The sequence below is a fragment of the Cyanistes caeruleus genome, chromosome 6 (genome assembly GCF_971803275.1).
Source record: "Cyanistes caeruleus chromosome 6, bCyaCae1.hap1.1, whole genome shotgun sequence".
In the NCBI taxonomy this organism is placed as follows: domain Eukaryota; kingdom Metazoa; phylum Chordata; class Aves; order Passeriformes; family Paridae; genus Cyanistes; species Cyanistes caeruleus.
Window position 1 is genome coordinate 12,386,902 of NC_141706.1, and position 17,228 is coordinate 12,404,129.

At 41.5% G+C, this 17,228-nt stretch overlaps 1 protein-coding gene and 1 long non-coding RNA gene across 2 annotated transcripts in view; both read left to right on the plus strand.

Moving 5' to 3' along the window:
• Positions 1-12,060, plus strand: part of LOC147652450 (uncharacterized) — a 29,064-nt gene extending 17,004 nt beyond the window's left edge. Inside the window, exons 3-4 of the mRNA XM_086894153.1 lie at positions 5,756-5,903; positions 6,009-12,060. Coding sequence (XP_086750279.1) covers positions 5,756-5,903; positions 6,009-6,156 — 296 coding nt within the window. The 3' untranslated portion in view covers positions 6,157-12,060. The remainder of the gene's footprint in view (positions 1-5,755; positions 5,904-6,008) is intronic.
• Positions 12,061-13,619: 1,559 nt separating this feature from the next.
• On the plus strand, positions 13,620-16,841 carry LOC111930682 (uncharacterized). Its single transcript, XR_015288352.1, has 2 exons — positions 13,620-13,749; positions 14,489-16,841. It is a non-coding gene; the product is annotated as an uncharacterized LOC111930682 (long non-coding RNA).
• Positions 16,842-17,228: the final 387 nt, after the last annotated feature.

The window sequence follows — 17,228 nt, forward strand, 5'->3', positions numbered from 1 at the left end:
AATGTGCATTATGCAAAAGGTTTGGCCTTTGCATAATGAATGAATGAAAATGAATGTCCAGAAAAACCTAAGTGTGGACCTGATTTTTCTGAGTCTGAGAAAAATCAGGTCCACACTTGACTCCACTTTTCCTGAGTCAGGAAAAATCAGACAGAATTCCAGCCTGTCAGTGGCTGATCTCTTCCCAAGGTGTTAGCATTCAGGATCACACATAATCACGGAATGATTATATGAAGGTGCTTTATTGAAGAGCTCTGGGTGTCAGGGGTACACATACCCAAATCTGACTCATCTTGGTTTTGAACTGAACATATTTTATACTCTATCATTATACAACTTACATATTAATTATTAAACTTACATTGTTCTATTGTATGCATTGTTTTTACCCAAGCATGGATTTCTCGTGATCCCCCTCAACCCTCTAACATTGTTCCTCATTTTCTTTAAACAATAATTATATCTAATCAAATCTAACAATTGTATCATTTAGCATATACTGATTACACAGGTGCAGTTTCACCTGATCTTTAGCAAGTACAAGGTCTAACATTTCCTAGGGCCTACTTTTCCTGGGCTTGGCAAACCTAACTTTCTTCCTAAGTCCCTGAATTTTCTAAGATTTTTTAAGACTTTTTACTATCAAAGGGAAAGTCTCTTGAGAGCATCTCTCACTCAAGGACTATTATTGTAAAAAATCTCATTTTCTCAAAACAGTTCTGTACAGCTGTGGTTAGTGTATTTTTCTCTTGTCTCACCAATGAGACAGAGGTGGTGTTCCCTTTACCAGTCATGTTAAACTGGTATCGTAATGCCCCATAAAAAGCTGAAAAGCTTGGATAATAAGGCTTTCCTGAGCATCTCATTCTGGCTGCTGTGACTGAATCCACCCTTCTACATCGTGTCCAACAGCGACACCAAAGGATAAAGGGACAGAATGGAATAACCAGGAAAAGAGACTAACGGCCCCTGTAGAAGAAGACTGATGGGGACCTGGTTTAGTGGACCTAGTGGAACCACTGGTTAGAATGAAGCTAGGGACAGAGTAAAAACAGATGGAATTTCTGGTTGAAACAGGGGCAACATATTCAAAACTGAATTTCGATGCCCCTGGGAGATGACTATATCATAGTAAAAGCTGCAACTGGCCAAATTTTGTGAACCTCTGAGATACAAACTGGGAAAACAATGGGGCATCCACAAATTTCTTTACATGCCTAACTCCCCACAGGCACTTTTGGGAAGAGATTTATTAGAGCAACTGGGGGCGATAATTAAATTTTAAAACAGGGAAATTTCTCTGAAGGTAAATGATCAGTAGTATATACAAATAATGAGCTTATCCCTAGCTAGTGTTCCTAAGAGGAGAAAATCAGCAAAGAAATCATGAACCAGGTATACCCTGGGGTATGGGCCACCAATGTGCCTGGGAGAGCAAAGAACGCTCTGCCTGTCGAGGTCAAACTCAAAGAGGGATGGCAATCAGTAAGGATCGAACAGTATCCCCGGAAAAGGGAAGACAGGGAAGAATTCAGCCAGTGATAGAAAAAATTTTAAAATTGGGATTGTTAAAGGAGTGTGAGTCCAATTTTAATACTCCCTTATTACTCGTCCGTAAACCTGATGGTTCGTATCAGATGGTCCAGGACCTATGAGTTGTAAACAAAATAACTGAGGACCTCTATCCAGCGATGGCAAATCCATACACCTTGTTGACTGTATTGACACCTGAATTAACCTGATTTCCTGTTTTATGCCTTCTTTTGCCTCCATCTCCATAAAGCCAGACAGAAAATATTTGCATTTGAATGGGAAAACCCCAAAAGCAGGCATAAGACTCAGCTTACTTGGACAGTGGTACCCCAAGGATATTAGAACAGCCCCACTATATTTGGCAACCAACTAGCAAAAGATCTGGAGTTCTGGGAGGCCCCACCTGAAGAAGGGAAGCTATTACAGTAAGTGGATGATACCCTGATTGCCACCAAGACAAAGGATGTTTACCCGACCTGGACAGTGAGGCTGCTAAATTTTTTGGGGCTCCAGGGGTACCGGGTATCTAAGAAGAAAGCCCAAGTAATGCAGCAGGAGGTAATTTATCTGTGATATGAGATCAGTGCTGGCCAAAGAACTTTGGGACAAGCCCAAAAAGAGGCAATAAGCCAAACCCCAAAGCCACAAACAGCTTAAGAGTTACAAACCTTCTTGGGAATGACTGGGTGGTGTCAACTATGGATCTACAACTATGGACTGCTGGTCAAACCCCTATAACCCCTAAACTGAAAACCACTGAGCAAAATTACCTTCAATGGAATAAAGGAGCTATACAAGCCTTTGAGTCACTGAAAAGGGATCTGATGTCAGCTCCAGCCTTGGGACTTCCAGACTTGAGTAAACCATTTTTCCTCTTTTCCCATGAGAAGCAGGAGATTGCCCTAAGAATATTAGCACAGGATCTGGGTCCGTATCACCTTGCAGTGGCTTACTTTTCCAAGCAACTGGACACAACTGTGAAAGGTTGGCCCGGATGTTTGTGAGCGGTCACAGCTGTGGTGCTAAATATCAGGAGGCCTGAAAATTTACCATGGGCCAGAAAATAACGGTGTTAGTATCCCATACAGTCTGCAGTACTAGAGATGAAAGGTGGGCATTGGCTTTCCCCAAAAAGATTTTTGAAATATCAGGCTACAATGGTAGAGCAAGATGATATGGAAATTGTAGCAACTACTAAAATTGTCAATCCAGCCTCTTTCCTCAGTGGAAATACAGGGGAACCAGTGCATCATGACTTTCTGGAAACCATCAAAGTGACATATTCAAGCCATTTGGACTTAAAAGAAAGTCCAGTGGAGAACATGGAAAACTGGTTCATGGCTGGAAGAACTTATGTCCTGAGTGGTAAAAGACCTGCTGGATACACCATCACCATCAGCCAAGAAATAATAGAGTCAGGACCTTTGCCCCTGAACACCTCTCCACAAAAGGCAGATAATTGCTCTAACCTGTGCATTGGAACTGGCCTAAGGCAAAACTGTGAATATACAGACTCAAAGTATGCCGTTAGAGTCGTACATGTGCATGGAGTAACCTGGGAGTAAAGAGGGTTATTAAATTCACAGGGAAAAACATCGAACATGCAGAAGAGATCCTGAAACTGTTGGAGGCAGTCCAACTCCCTGGGAAAGTGGCAATCACAGAAGTGAAGAAAGTAAAAGAGCTGGTAGACAGAGAGGCAAAACAGGCAGCCAAAGAAAAAGTAAAATCAGAAGGAGCTTTGATCCCTGACGGGAAAATCTCCCTGGAAGCTGAGCCAAAATATACCAAAGAGGATCAGGAATTCATTGAAGACCTAGATGGGTCATATAATGAAAAAGGGTGGACTCTCACCCCACAAGGGGAACTGATCATTCCCTCCAATTTAATATGGTCCTTGGTTAGGGAAGTATGGATGTGAAGTAGCCCCCCTTTGTCCCTCCCAAAGTAATCCTGGCTAGCTATGTCGAGGGGAGGGCAGGGAGGCTCTTCACGACCAAGATAAAGACCAAAGGGCTGCTTTTCCCTCTGGGGTAGCGTCGGATGTTTATTCAGGCTGGGATCCAGGAGGAAAAAGAGAGGGAGGAAACATTTCCCGGGTACTTTCAAACCTTGGGAGAGGGGCAGGGAGACATATAACACCAACCAATGGGATAACATTTCAGGGACAGGGAGGGGAGGGGAAGGGAGAAACACGTCACAGCTGCAGGGAGGGTTTACACAGAAACTAAGGAACGCCCAGTGTGCTACCACATCTCCCCCTATTTTGTTATATATAATTAATGAAAGGTAATGAGCTTATATGATTTACTGACTTGAAGTGGCCCACCAATTCCCATTTGCAGGCTGGTGAGGGTTACTCTGGTCTGCCAACTCTGTATGGTTGACATCTGAGGTAGTTGAGATCAGCTTAATTACGCTTTTGTACAGTATCTTGCTTAAAACTCCAAACACTAACACCGTTAGCAAAATAATGACTAGCAGCAACAGAATAGTTTTCACTACTGAAACCCACCATCCTGAGAGTCCCCAGTTTTTAAACAGTCCATTGAACTGCTTCTTGCTTGACTTGTCCGATCATGGTTTTCATCTCTCAGAGTGTGATATGGATGTTAGGAGCTTTCAATGTCAGATTCATGCAGCAGAGACCCTTGAACTCCTGGGACTCGTGCCCATGGAGCAATAGGAGAAAGTCTATTGCTGCACGATTTTGGAGTGTTGTCTGCCTGGTAACCTCCTCATTTTCTAGAAGGACACTTATGGCGTTAGATGTTAAATTTGCTTGTTTTACCACCCAGCATTCTAGGTGTCCCAATTCACCTAGGGCCTTGGCTGCAGCCACCCAAGGAAGGAAAATGGATGCAGCAATTATTTTTGATTTGGACCAATGAAAAATCTCCGAATCACAATTCTCGTCTAAATTTGTAACACTTCTCTTCTAAATTTTCCTAGTCAAATTATTTTTATGGGTCCATTCGCCAATTAATGTTTGATTCAGTGCTAACAGTGATAGATGCCCTATGGTACACAGCCCTCCGAGGAGACGGGATGGAATTCCAGCCCATGCGCGATCCCCACAAATGAGGAACAATCCTTTAGGGAGGCTTTTGGGATGTGTCTGAGTTGAGGAGTGTACTTTGATGTAGCTTAGGACACGGAACCACCTTTTTGCTGTGAATTCTTCTCAATATTGTACTATATTGTGGAAGGTTTCTTTATTAATTGGAGGACTGACCCTAAAGTGTACACAGTATAATGCTGGAGAGGAAGCCAGTAGCTCTAACTCCTGGGGTTCCTGGGTTGCCTTAGAAAAATGTGTCAGCCACTCTTTGACGGGGTTTTTTAACTCTGCTTCTGTTTGAGTGTTGTGTAATTTATTACCTGGTCCAGGAGTCAGTGTATTAAAGCTATGTGTAAATTCATCATGCTGCAATGGGATTCCTATCAGGCAGGTGGACATAGGATTTTTCACTGCTGCAGTAGATAGATGTAAGAGACGCTTCGGGGTGTGGACAGTCTGAGACACGGCTGAGACCTCTATAGTCAAGTTAGATGTTAGTAGTTTATTTCAGGGCGTGGGAGAGAGAGCCTGCTATGAGCCAGCAGATAGAGCTCAAAGCAGGCTCGGAGAGAACAATACAAAAGGGGGTAGAATATGAATACATGAGCTCAAGACTTAAGATAGCTAAGAAAGACAGTAACAGAACAGAAGTGAGAGAGACGGGAAAAAGAGGATAAAGAAGAGCAGGAAAGAGCAGGAAAAAGAGAGCAGCAAGAGTGTAGAAAGAGTGAGGCAAGAGGGCTAAGAGAGCGTAGCAAGAGAGTAGCAAGAGTGTAGAAAGAGTGAGGCAAGAAGGCTAAGAGAGCGTAGCAAGAGAGAGAGTTCTCTTTTACAATTACTTATATAATCTATACATTTGAATATTCTATTCCTTCACTAACCAATCTTTCTAAGTATAGTAATACAGTAACATTTGTGTGCGGCCTATAGAAATTGCTGCTTTTGCATATTTTTAGTTATCTCGGGGTCCTTCAGACCTTTCCTTATAAGGCTGGGGAGAGGGGTCTTAGGTTAGTTTTATTGGGGGAAAGAATGTGTTCTGGCATACCAGACCGGTTTCTTTGAATTATTCAAACCGTGCTTTCATATGTATTTCTTCCTTAGCCTTTCTGGCTAAAGAGTCATATTTATAATTTCTTTCTAATTCTACCTTCCCAACAGATAGACATATGTTTTCTTGCTGGAGTGTTCGTGCCAGGGTCACCCAGATGTTCTGGCATGTCTGTGGGATGATCCACGCTGCTGTCAGGCTGCTCAGTGTGAGCAGGATGACAGCAGGGTTAAGGCTCATCATGGATTTGAGTGAGAGGTAGGTTATTTCTAAAAAAAGGAAACAGACATTTTTTAAAACATGTTTAGAGCCAAAGTATGCAGGTCAGAGGCTAGAAAGGTTTCTTCTTGTTCTCTCCGGCAGCGTCTTCTTTTGGAAGCAACAGCCACTGGCCTCTCTTCTCTTCTTCCTGGGGCTGGATCCTTTGGAACAAAAGGTTTTGCCCATTTCTGAGGAATCCATTGGGGGCCTGCAGGGGTGGAGACACACGTGTAACCACGCCCCCAGGTGACAAGTTCATAGGGCCCTTGGTTTGACAAGTTTTAGGGTCCCTGATTAAAACTGGTGGACGCTGTGACAATTTAAACTGATCACCACTGTTAAAATGCCGAGTCACAGGAGGATTCATGTTTTTAAATGATCAGTTTAGGAATTTAATGGTAAACAGAGCTTTACAGAGTTTCTGTTGTGGAGACATCCACACTGCCTTGCTACCTTGCCTGGCTAGGACTTGTTTGAGCATCTGGTGTGTACACTCAATCACCACTTGACCTGTGGGGGAGTGGGGGATGCCAGTTTTATGTTCCACTCCCAGGGGTTTATGTTAAGAATAATATGTTACAGTTGCTGTTTGTAAACTCCTTACTTACCTTGTACCCCTGTCCCAGGTTTACTTACCTTGTACCCCTGTCGCAAACTGCTGTACCCCATATTTTTTTATTCCTTGTTCACCCAGGCCCTGCCCCCTCTCCCAAGTTGCTGTACCCTGCCTTTCTTGTTCTGTGTTCAGCCAGGCACTGCCCCCACTGCTCCGAGACTCCCACATGGCAACATTGTATCCTTTTCCCGAGTTGCTGTACCGTCCTGAGGAGGAAGATGACATACTGACTTTTATGCAAACGAGAGAGACCAGAGACTTATGGGATGCACCCAGACTGGAAAAAACCCCAAAACAACGAGCCACGCAAAAGGGAAGGAATAAAACCAGCATCAACTAACAAGGAAGACCCAGAGGAGTCCCCTGACTTCTTTCCAGAGGCCGACATAACCTCGAGGAGACTCAACTGGGATGACAGCCTAGACTATGAGTCCTAGAGAATGAGTCTTCCTGGGGACTCCCGTGAGGAAGAAAGGCCCAGCTCTGCCCTAGTGACAGAGCTGCATGGATCCTCCTCTTCTGTGGTGTCCAGTGGGAGCAGTGGCGGTGTGCGTGACCCTTTGGGCCCCCACCCCGGAGCTGTCCTGGTTAATGAAGGCCTTTTTAAAAGGAGCTGGTCTCCGGGCCCGTTTATCACAGCTTACAAACAGCAACTGTAACATATTCTTAACACTACAGAAGTTCTTTGAATCCTTCCCCAGAATGGTATTGCAGATAAAGGATTTTTAATTCAATACAAGGAGATAGTTTAGTGTGACTATATCTTTGAGATATTTTAATATAACCTCTCAAAAGGATTTCCATCATAAGATATTCTATTATAAGTTATATTCTATTATAATACGTTATCTTTCAGGTGAGTCAGTTACGAAATTTGAATTTAAAAATGAGGTGAAAATTGTTTGGTTTGTTTTAGTAGAACTGTAAAAGAGATAGGAAGGGAAGAAATTATTCTTACCTTTTGGGTGTTTAAAATGTGCATGGCCTTGGCTGGTCATGACCAGGAACTACACTTTGACTTTGAACTATGTTTGGCTACATGAAAAGCTACCAGCTCCAGGCAAAGTCATTTAAGCACTTAAATATGAGTGGAATGTAATCTGGCAATCTCTCACACACTTTAACAGGTGTCCAAATATGTAACAAAAATGTCCTTAGAAGTTTTTGTTAGATTATATGAGATGCATATGTATATTTAAATATAAATAAACTAATATTTTTATTCCTAAGAGAGGAACTATGACTTGTTATAAGTGATCTTTTCATTGAACTTGGGAGGTTAATTAAAGCTGTTATTGTTGGAGAGTTAATTAATATTATGATAAAAGTTAACTATGTTTAATTATGTTGTAAAGTTGTTAAGATGACTGTTAAGTATTTTAGAGTGTTCGGGGTTGATACTGGATTGGGCTCAGGTGGATAGAATGGCGGATTGCTAAGAGATAAAAGAGGGCTTATGAGGGCATGGAATAGAACATTCAAGAACATGATGTCATCAGCACTGTGAGTAATGATTGGAAGAAACATCCACCAATCATTCAATGCCCTGGGAAAATGATTGGACCAGGATGAACACTGCTATGGACCAATCAGAGCCCAAGAAAGCAGCCAATCCTGAAAGGGATCCAAAACAGACCAATCCAAGCCTAAGGGAGGGTATAAAACAGGGTGTTACCTGTTAGCAGAGGCTTTTTCTGTTCAGGAATTTGTTTGGATATGTTGTTGCTGTCCCAGTTTGTAGCGTGGAGCACACAGGACTAGCCTGTGTTTTCCTTCAGCTGCAGCTCAGTGTTAATAAACAGGCCAGGCTTTAATTACACCAAAAAGTTGAGCCTCGTTTATAACATGACTCATTTTCTGTCTATGACTATGTTTTGGTTTATCAAACCCAGTCAATTTGTGAAAATAGATATACTGTTGGTATCACAGCTGTTTGTGCTTGGCTAACTAGCCTTAAAATATTTTTGATAATTACATATGTACTTACAGGTTTAGGATTGGCTGCCTCTTTGGCCTTTTCAGGAAACAATATGTAACTTAAGGGGATTGAAAAATACATATGATGCCTGGTGCACGTAACAAGAAAGAGGATAGTGTTGTTTCTGTTTTTGCAGTAACTTAGACGAATTGTGGAAAGAAAAGAATTACTTTATATTATGGCGTTGGGTCACAGGAGAAACATTGCTTCTGAGAGCAGATGCTGAATGTCAGTGCTGCCTCTCTTACATTCCCATCAGAGACTTGGTGGCAGAAAATAGTCTTGAAGGATTGAAAGTGTTTTTAATGTTAAAAAAAAGAAGCTGAATGACAGCTACATCCTGTACCATCTGACACGTCTCAGTCCTGACCCATGCTTAGTGAAGGGATACATGATGCTTGCAATCATCATCCTGCTTTACCCTTTTGTTTTCCTTACTTTCCTTTAAGACAAAAGACATAATTCAGAACTTCTAGGAAAGTCTTCCGGAGCAGAATTCAGCATGCATTTAATCCTTATTTTGTTAGCCATGTCTTGAGAGATAAGTGACTGACTTTCTCCTTGCCAAAGCCTGCTTTGATGCCTGACTTACTGTCTCTCTGCTAAACAAAAGTCTTAACATCCTATTTTAAGGGAGGGCAATTTTAAGTGAGGTACTGCGATGCCATTTCTGATATCAAAATCACTTTATAATTATAGCTCTATACTGTATTAAGACTGATTACAGTTGAATACAATGTTCATATGCCATGATGAGTATGGAATGACTTCAGCATGCCTGTAGCCATGGGACTCCATTGAATAATTTTTACTCTAGTGAGTTTTTTTTTAAAAAAAATTCTAGTCACTAGAGGACATGAAGGATAGAGTGAGGGTTTGAATCACAGAACATCAGCCAAAGGTTTATCTCAGGAGGCAAAAGCCTTTATTTCAGAGTTTTTCAACCCTTTTTATAAGGTGTTTCGATACAGGTTATCCTGATTGGTAGAAGGAACATGTCCCTCATCCCATTGCTGGGACAAGAGAAACACTCAGAAGATCTGTGTATTTTTTCTGGGAAAGTAAACCCTTGTTTTGACAACAGTCTTTGAGAGAAATCCCCTAAATACTTTCCCTTGGGAACAGATCAGCCCCTGAGAGCTTGAAACTCTCTCAGGTTCAGAAAATGATGTCCACAATTCTTCCCAGTTCTTTCTTGTCATCAAATCTGAGATGTTAAACTGGTGATAACAATTATTTTCTGAAAGTTGTCTATTATTGAAAAAGTCAGAATCAGTAAGGGTTGAATATTCAGCTTGTGTGGAATAATACCATCTGCAATGTAATTGTGTCAGAATAGCAGAATGTGCATAGCTGTCTTGGATTCTGCCAAGTTGCTCTTTCTTTCTAAAAAAGCTAAGATCCAACATATAAGAACAATCTCCCAGTAAGTTGTTCCCTGGAATACCTCTGAAAACATTCCAGAGTAAAGGAAATAATTTTGAGCCCTAGGAAGTGTCAGTCTTGAAAAGAGGAGGGAAGGTTTTGTCACTTTGTAAGTGGTCAAAATGGCCTTGTGAAGGAAGCTTGTGCTGACAGCATGCTTGGGACAGCAGAGCTCCAGCGGGAGCTTGTGCCAGACAGCTGTTTATAGCCATAGTCCTGGATCAATGTCTAATGTTACTCCCTTTCATTTTTTCATTGCATAATAAATACTCCAGCAACAGCCTGGGCCTTATTAAGAAGGTGAATTCAATATTCATGATTATGGGAAGACTAGGAGCAAGTTAAGTACGTGGTCTTAGGCTGAATTTGGGTTATCTGTTTGATACAGGGGATTTTTCTGTTGAAATAAGGATGTCCAGAAAAGGGCAACAAGGCTGGTGAAGGGTCTGGAACACAAGCCCTGTAAAGAATGGCTGAGGGAACTGTAGTTGTTTAGCCTGGAGAAAAGGATGCTCAGGGGAGACCTTACCACTACAACACCCTGGAAGGAGGTTTTAGTCATGTGGGGGTTAGTCTCTTCTCCCAGGCAACAACTGACAGAATGAGAGGACACAGATGTGCATGGGGAAGTTTAGGTTAGATATCAGATAAAAATTCTTCACTTGAAGAGTGACTGGGCACTGGAATGGGCTGCCCAGGAAGGTGGTGGAGTCACTGTCCCTGGACATGTTTAAAAAAAGGCTGGACATGGCACTCAGGGCCATGGTTTAGTTGATGAGGTGGTGTTAGGTCATAAGTTGGACTTGATGATCTCAAAGGTCTTTTCTAGCCTAGTTCATTCTGTGATTCTGTGATCTGTCTATGAGTACATTATCTGAGTTTAGTCCATGGACCCAATCAATCAATGCTGTTTTAGAATAATTTTTTATGGAGTTAGCTTGTGTCTAGTATGGTGGGGAAAATTACACAATTATATATTACAGCCAGACAGACATGTGCTTTATTGTTAGACAGTGTGATGTATGGCAAGGGAATGAGTGGGCTGACTTGAATATTCATTGTGGGCTTTCATGCCTGTGAACCTGGGCAGAACACTTCCGTGGGTTTCTGTGTGCCCTGTCAACACCATGGCATAGGATTCTACTGTTTTCTACAAGTCACTACCCTACCCACCTTCATCATTGTGTGTTCAATAGGTAGGAACCTGGGGAAATTCTTCTATATATTAAACACAAGTAATCTTTCATAAATGCAACATCCTCTACTTGCTTTGCCACTACTGTGAGTGACCTTCTGGACAGAGAAAACTCTTCCAATTTAGAATTTTTTTTTTTACTGAACTGTGTCTTGTTTTAGGATGTTTGTAAGCATCATTTGTACCTGGAATGCCCTGATATAATAGAAAAAATACTGAGCAAATGCTTTTGAAGATAAAGATTGCAAAAAAGGGCATCTTCATGTCCTTGAACATCGGAGTATTCTTATCCAGGAAATGTGAGAAGTGATCAGTATGCTATTTAATTCTGACTAGTAAATTAAAAAGACCAAGCAATCCCATCAAATGACTACAAGGTAAAATAATAAATAAATTTAAGTTAGAAATGTTCAGATCAATTTTGCTGCTTTTTTTGTTTTGTTTTGTTTTTTCCTCAGACTAATTTATGTTGGTTGTTTGGAGTATTTTGAATGCAAAATGCTTTCTACACATGTGTGAACTGTATTTTTTGAGTTCATTTTTCAAACCAGATGTGCATTAACCTTTACTAAAAAGAAATCCTCATTTTCTTGGTTTGAACAGTGTGAAATTCTAACCTTGTTCACCTGCCTTCTGTAACCTGCTCTGTGGGGTTGATTTTGGTGGGGTTATGTCCATCAGAGATTTGCACTAACCTTGCTGTAGAGAATATCCTTGCAGACCAAGGACACGATATTTTATTCAAAGCTTGTTTGTACAACCCAGCTTACAGCCCCAGGGGCAGTACCCTTCAAGTCTCTGTAAAGAATGAAAATTAAGAAGAAGATGATAAGCAGGATGAACTAGCCAGCAGTTTTGTTTAAGCTGCATGAACCCTGAAAAAAACATATAAGAATGTACTGAGTTATGCAATAAATGAAGTTCACTCTTACCTCCATGAGGACTCGGTGAATATTCCAATTGGTTTTCCTTTACCTTGCCGCTAATCTAATATTAATTTATTTCTCATGAGTTTATTGTTTGCAGTTAGAAGTATTTATCAGGTTAGAGTCTATACTATTTTTTTATTGGAGTCTGAGGCACAGAGTGCATGCCCTTATTTCTGATACCTGGCTCTGACATCCAAGAAAACACTGAATTTCATATAACACCATGAGAACAACTGTTAAACAGAAAAGCTAAGAGTGTGAGTGTGTAAATTAGAGAGTTTTCTTAAGTCACTGGGTGAAAAAGCTAACGTATGGAGTTTAAACTAGTTTAGAGAACAGAAGACAAGATGGAGGATTTAGGGTGTTGTCTCTTGTCCTTCTTTCTTCTTCATCTTCTTCTTCTAGAGGATTTTGGGTAGTAATAAGTGATTTGATAGAGAAACTGCAGTGCAGCACACAGGGTTTTGGTCATTGGGTCACTAAAAAAATTAATTTATGTGTCTATTGTTAATTGGGTGAAAATGAGTATAAAGATAAAAGAGCTTTGTATTTCAAGGCCGTTTTACACCATTTGAGCCAATTTGAGCCAGTTGATGGTGGGTTGAACTTGAGCAGAAAGTCTGGGGAGGACTGCCAAGTCTGTTGATAATATGTTAATAAACACTGTTGCACTCTGAGACACAGAGTTTGTGCCCTTGTCTCTGATTCCTGACTCTGAGATCCAGGAGAACACTGAATTTCATACAACATGAAATTTCTCAGCATGTTTTCATGGTGTTACATGAAAACAACTGTTAAAACTAGATAGAAAAGCTAAAAGTATGAGTGTAGATTAGAGAGTTTTCTTAAGTCACTGGGTGGAAAAGTTAGTGTAGAGCTTAAGCTAGTTTAGAGAGCAGAAGACAAAATGGAGGATTTAGGGTGTTGTCTCTTTTCCTTCTTCTTTCTTCTTCATGTTCTTCTAGAAGATTTTAGGTAATAGTAGGTGATTGGATAAAAAATGTCACAGTGTAACACACAGGTGATGGATCATTGGGTCATTAAGAAAAATAATATACGTGTCTATTGTTAGTTGGATAAGCATAAAGATACAAAAAGCTACATGGTTTGGGGCCATTTTGTGCTATCCGAGCCAAAATGTGCCAGATTGCAGTGAATTAAACTTGTGCAGAAAGTCTGAGAAAACTGCCAAGTTTTGTGGTAACATCCTAATAAACACAAGAAGTAAGATCCTAACAGGCTTTGGAGCTTTCTTCCTGACCTGAAGAACTGAGATAAGCAGAACTCCCTTTGAGGGAATATTCTGAAGGAGCCCAGCTCAGAGGAGACTGGGAAATCCACGTATGAGAAGAAATAAAGCAAGTATCAAAAGAGAGAAAAAAAACAGATTAAAAAAGTTTCAAACACAAGAAACAAAAGCCTAACGAGCATTTAGAGTATTTTTCCTGACACAGAACTAAGATAATTGAAACTCCCTGTGGAGGAGGATTCCAAGAGAACTCGGCCCTGGAAAGATCAAGATCCCGCATCAAGTGGTGCTCCGTGTGTGTGTGTGTCAGTAAGAGCTCAAAGAAGACTCGATCAACACCTGCCTGGACCAGAGCAGCTGGTTCCTGAAAGAAAGATGTCCGGACAAATATATCTGCTATCAACTTCCAGAGTTCCAAGGGCCCAGGACTTGGAAACATCGGATTCTGCTGGTCAGTAATCCACAGAGATAGCCACCGGGTCTGGTAAGCTCTGTCCAACTTAAGAAATGGGATCGAATATCTCTAAGGAAGAACAGGCAATTTTACAGAAATTAGAAAAAATAACAGAGCAGTCCTTATATAAAATTCCGAGGAAAGAGCTGGAATTTCTACTGCTCTGGATAAAAGAAAATTACCCCACCATAGGCGCGGAGCAATTGTTTGAGCCCTGTATATGGGCAAATGCAAATATGAGGTTAAAAGAGTTATATAACCCGGGAAAATGGGGGCATGGAAATATGATAGAGACAAGTAATAGTCTCTTTAATGTAATCTATCGGTATCATTTTCCAAAATTGCCTTCCCAGGAGGGTGGGACGGGAGGAGAGGAAACCCAGCCACCCAGACCGAACTGCCCTTTCCGAAACCGTGGAAAACTCCAAAATCCCTCAGCGGCGCGGAATTCCCTGCCCCCAAACCTTCAGAGGACATGGCGGAGGAGGGAGGGGCGCGGGGGAAAACTGAAAAGGCGGAGGGTATCGCAATTAGTACAGAAAGCAAAGTGAGCAGTTTGCAAGAATATTTAAGAATACGAGGTCTCATGGGGAAGCATGATAAACTGGACCGAGTATTTCTACAATTTTTATGGTCCATGCAAACCCCTATGAGGGGGGGAGAAAAGGTTAGAAAAAACCTGCGCTGTTTTTGAAACCACACCCTCAGAAAAACCCCTTTCCCTGTCTTCCCCAAGTACGTCAGAGGAGCCAGAGAGAGGGACAGCAGGACCCAGACGCCGCCCTCTGATGAAACTGACCGCCTACAGATGATGTCAGAAAAGGCTAGTACAGAAAGGTCTTCCCAGCAGGCAGACCCAAAAGCTCCCCAAGAGGCAGGGCCAGAGGCTGCCCAAGAGGCGGAGCCACAAAATGCGGATACGGTGGAACAGCTGGACCATGAAGCATTGCAAACCCCACCCAAAAGGGGGAGTTCGGGGCAGTGCCAAAAAGCCTTCCCCGTCGCGCAGCAAAAGCAACTAAGGGGCTGGCCAAAATCGCTAAGCCACGCCCTGCTGCTGGACCAATGACACTATCGATGACACGGAGGCCCCAGCCCACCGAGGCGGAGGCTGGCACTGCCCCCCGTCAAGCCGCGCATGCACCTTCTCTCATTCGTGTCGATGTTACGCAATCCGTGTGTGAAAATAACCTGGAAATGGGGAAAATAGTTACGATTCCTGTTCAGAGTCCAGTTTCTGGCACAAGCAGCATTCACCTTAAAAGGGTTTTATCTCCTAAAAAGGAGTTTCTCCCTAAATATAGGCTTTTAGAACTTTTTTCTCAGGTTCATATCCAGTCTTAATTACAGGTGACTATAAAATCGGACAAAAGAGCTGATTTGTGGAGCAACAGCGCCACCTTGTGGGCAAACTTCATCACCACAGCCTTCAACTTCTACATTTGTAAGTCAGCATGTATCAGATGACAACATAATATCTATCACTGCTGGTGAAGGGATTCCTCTGTCATCGATTCAAATACCAGATTTTCTGCTTCAAGACGATATTTCAGCTTTTCAAAAGACTGCTCCAAAGGACTGGTTCTTAGGACAGCACATCTCTTCTTTGACAAGATTACAATTTTCTCCACTTCTTCAAGACTTAATGGATGCTGTGTGCAGCCAAAATCCACAACCAGTGGGTTTTTCTACCATACCTACAGCTCCTCAACAACCAAAGCTACAATCTATATCAATTCTCCCTCAAAGAGAAGGGGGAGGACCTGATATGCAGGTACGTTTCAAGAAAGGAGGTGATGCTTTCAGAAAAATTGAGGACATTACTGTGCTGCCAGTGAGGCTTCGAAGAAGAGATAATGTTCCTAGATGGGAGCCTGTGGATCATTTGCTTTTAAAGGATTTATTGGATGCTGTGGAAAGAAAAGGACTTGGTTCTCCATATTTTAAACAGTTATTAAAAGGTCTTTTCCGCAGTCATGAAATGTTGCCATATGTCTGCAAATATATAGCCTCAACAATTTTCACAGATTTGCAATATATACTGTGGAGTTCAAGATGGAGAAAAGCTCTCCTTGAACTGAGCAACAAATATGCCAGGGGACCATGTGCAGACATCACAGGGGCTCAAATGGCAAGAGACGTGCCGCATCATAAGCCAGAAACTCAAATAGTAGACCTGCCTGCAGAAGTGCTTCAAGATGTTGTAGAAGCAGCTGAGCAGCAGTTTCAGCAAATAGCAGGCATGAACCTGTGGATTTGGGACATGTCAACACGAAGTCCAGCATCCCTGGGCTGCTTTCCACAAAATAGCTGAAAGGCAGAAATCAAGCAACAAGAAGCCATGTTTCAGATGTGGGAAACATGGACACAGAAAAAAATGTGCCTTCAGAGCACAGAGCCTTCAGGAAACACAAAAGCACCAGGTCTTTGCCTAAGATACAGAGGAGGAAGACATTATGCAAGCCAATGTCACTCAAAAAGAGATGCAGATTGAAAACTCCTACCCCTTCCAGGGAATGGGAAGAGAAGTACACAAGTAATGACAGTGACTCAGCAATCCGACATCCCTCAAGGAACACAATCTGTGGGGAGCTCCAATCAAACTCCATCTGCAGAACCATCTACAGCTTCCCAAGCAATCGAGAACTGATAACCCTAAGAATTCTTTGACCTTATATGTCATCCAAAAGATGTATTTTCCATCCTAAAGCATCAAGGAATGAGAACCCTTGCGAAGATACCATTGAAAAGTCCTTATTCAAAGACCAGAGAACAGCCATCAGTGATGAACGTGCATCACTCTTTGACGTACTAATAGGAGAAGGCAACATTGAATCTCCTGGAACCTTCACACCTGAAGCTCAGGAGGTCCTTAAGAAGGTCATTGAAGGTCTTCAGAAGAGATAGGTGCATTGTTGTGCTGTGCCACAACCATTCTTTCTTACAGTGCTAAAAAGAAACATGCAACTATGGTCTCATATCTCAATGAGATACCTCAAAGAAAAATTGATTGTTAATAATAGAATGGATTTTTTCCCCACAGGTCCTTCAGAAACAATTTTCACAATAATAAAAAGAATAATACAAACCATATTTGAGGCGAAAATTAAATGGTCGACAATAACAGGCAAAAATCTTGTAATAATTTATCTACCTTTAAAAAAAAGGACATTTTAATTAGGCAATGTAAAAATCAAAAGCACTGTAAGTTGCATTGCTGGCTAATCTGCAAATTGTTGTAGTCATAATTAAGCTTCAGAGAGAAACCCTTATTGAATGAAGCATCTTCAAAAATAAATAAAAAAGTTTATAGGTACTGCATAATAGAATACATATAGATATTGCATTTTTGATAATATCTGCTGGTTTTGCTTTTATAAATAACATGAAAAATTATGATAGTTATTCATCACAAGAAATTTAAAGTATTCTTGCTTTGCTTCAATATTCTCAATGCATGAAATTTTAAAAATGTT